The sequence below is a fragment of the Gekko japonicus genome, unplaced genomic scaffold, assembly GCF_001447785.1.
Source record: "Gekko japonicus isolate JY-2015 unplaced genomic scaffold, Gekko_japonicus_V1.1 scaffold1846, whole genome shotgun sequence".
Lineage (NCBI taxonomy): Eukaryota > Metazoa > Chordata > Lepidosauria > Squamata > Gekkonidae > Gekko > Gekko japonicus.
This window is the reverse complement of record NW_015168707.1, coordinates 380116-382241: the sequence shown is the minus strand read 5'-3', so window position 1 is coordinate 382241 and position 2126 is coordinate 380116. Positions and strand designations below refer to the sequence as shown.

General features: G+C 43.4%; 1 protein-coding gene across 1 annotated transcript in view; it reads left to right on the top strand.

The window, feature by feature from the left end:
* Positions 1-1382: 1382 nt before the first annotated feature.
* Positions 1383-2126, top strand: part of PTPRO (protein tyrosine phosphatase, receptor type O) — a gene marked incomplete at its 5' end in the record, with an annotated part of 101965 nt that continues 101221 nt past the window's right edge. The window contains 1 exon segment of the mRNA XM_015415533.1: positions 1383-1527. Within this exon segment, the coding sequence (XP_015271019.1) occupies positions 1383-1527 (145 nt within the window).

Sequence of the window (2126 nt, the reverse complement as noted above, 5' to 3'; positions counted from 1 at the left end):
AGATGGTAACTCAGTTACGCACTCTATAATAAAGTCACTGTAATTAATGAATTGCAATGTGGTGATAGAAAAAGAAGAGCACGGAAGTCACAGAGCAATGAAAGAGAAGTATAACTCAGTTATGCCTTTGCACAGCGCAGTGGCAAACTGAATTCCTTCTAGGTCAGAAGTCAGACATGAAGCTGCCTTCTACTGAACCAGACCCTGGGTCCATCAAAGTCAGTGTTGTCTACTCAGACTGGCAGCAGCTCTCCGGGGTCTCAGGCAGAGGCCTTTCACATCACCTACTGCCTGGTCCTTTCTAAGTGGAGATGCCGGGGATTGAACCCTGGGACCTTCTGCATGCAAAGCGGATGCTCTTGCACTGAGCCACAGCCCCTCCCCATCCATACATCCTGCTCAGCCTTTTCCATAAACAATGAGCTTGCTGTTGAGTTGTTGCTGGCCATAGTGCCTGAGGGTGCCTCTGTGTGTCAGCGGGAAGACAGGGATTCTGCAGGTGCTCCAACGTTTCCTTGAAGTATGCACAACCCCCCCCCCACCATTGGTATCTAACGCCCTTACAACTCCACCACATACATAAACGCGATTCTCCTTACTGTTGGAAAAACTGTGGTGAAAAGGGAATGTGCATACATTGTTGGTGGGAATGTGTCATAATATGAAATGTTTGGAAACAGGTGCTGAGTCAAATAAAGACCCTTACAGGTATACCTATACCTGAGAAGCTGGAGGTCATATTGTTAAATCACTGGCAGGATATTAATATTTTACCCTCTAGGAAAGCACTGATTTCCTTACTCATATCTGCTGCTAAAACGACAATAGCGCATAAATGGAAGGACACAGGGCCTCCACTGATTGATCAATGGTATGCAAGGGTGTGGGACCATTTTATAATGGACAAAATTTCAACTGGCATCACACAATTGTGCCCTTATTCAGCATATCAAGAGTTTATTGGCAAGTGGTGGTTTGTATGAGAACTATTGGACTGTACTACCTATGTTAAGACTTCTTTTAACTCGCACAACAGTTACGCATTTGTGAGGTTATAGTATGATCTAAATGTTCTATTTTTTGATTCTGGAAGACACTTGTTTTATTGTACCAGATGTGAAACTTGGAACTATTGCTGTTATTCATTATTATTTGTTGTTGTTATTGTTCTTGAAAAATAATAAAATTGTAATTTAAAAAAACAGCCATTGTCTCAGGCTGGGTACATAGGCATGTCCCTGTTGGTGCTTCAGGTAAGTTGTACACAGTTATGCATTTGCTGTAGGAAACACCAGCTCCGAGGGGTGGCAGGCCAGAGGAAACACATCTTGCTATCTTCAGGGTTAAAATGTGTTTTCTCCCTCTCTTTATCTCTCTTTAAGAACCACTGCCTGTCACCAGCGTTTCCATTTATGACTATAAGCCATCACCAGAAACTGGAGTGTTATTTGAAATCCAGTATCCAGAGAAGTACAATGTTTTCACCCGGGTGAATATAAGCTACTGGGAAGGAAGAGATTATCGGACGCCCTCTCTTTATCTCTCTTTAAGAACCACTGCCTGTCACCAGCGTTTCCATTTATGACTATAAGCCATCACCAGAAACTGGAGTGTTATTTGAAATCCAGTATCCAGAGAAGTACAATGTTTTCACCCGGGTGAATATAAGCTACTGGGAAGGAAGAGAAACGAGAAACAGCGAGAGCGACGACAATTGGAACTCCGCAGTCATGTGTATGTGTGTTTTGTGTGAAGCCCTTTCAAATCCACTCCTCTTTCACGCTCTCATAGACTTCTCCACCAGCACACACTAACAGCCCATTGCATACAATAATCACATACAAAGAAGCTCTTCCCGCACACTGTTCACATATCACTGTAAAATAAGACCTTAAGAAGAGGCCAGCAGGGTCCAACCAAGAGTTCAGCTAGTTTACAGCTGACCCCATTTCAAGTGAAGTCTCCTCCAGTAAACGCAAGCCAGAGCTCTTACAGGCAATAGCGACAGAGGTTTCAAAGTCTACGGTCTGTATTTACCTCAGATATTTGTCATCCATCTAGTCCATTTGATTTTGTGGGCAACCCCCCCCCCCCCCAAAAACCAACATTAAAACCATTTATAAGCT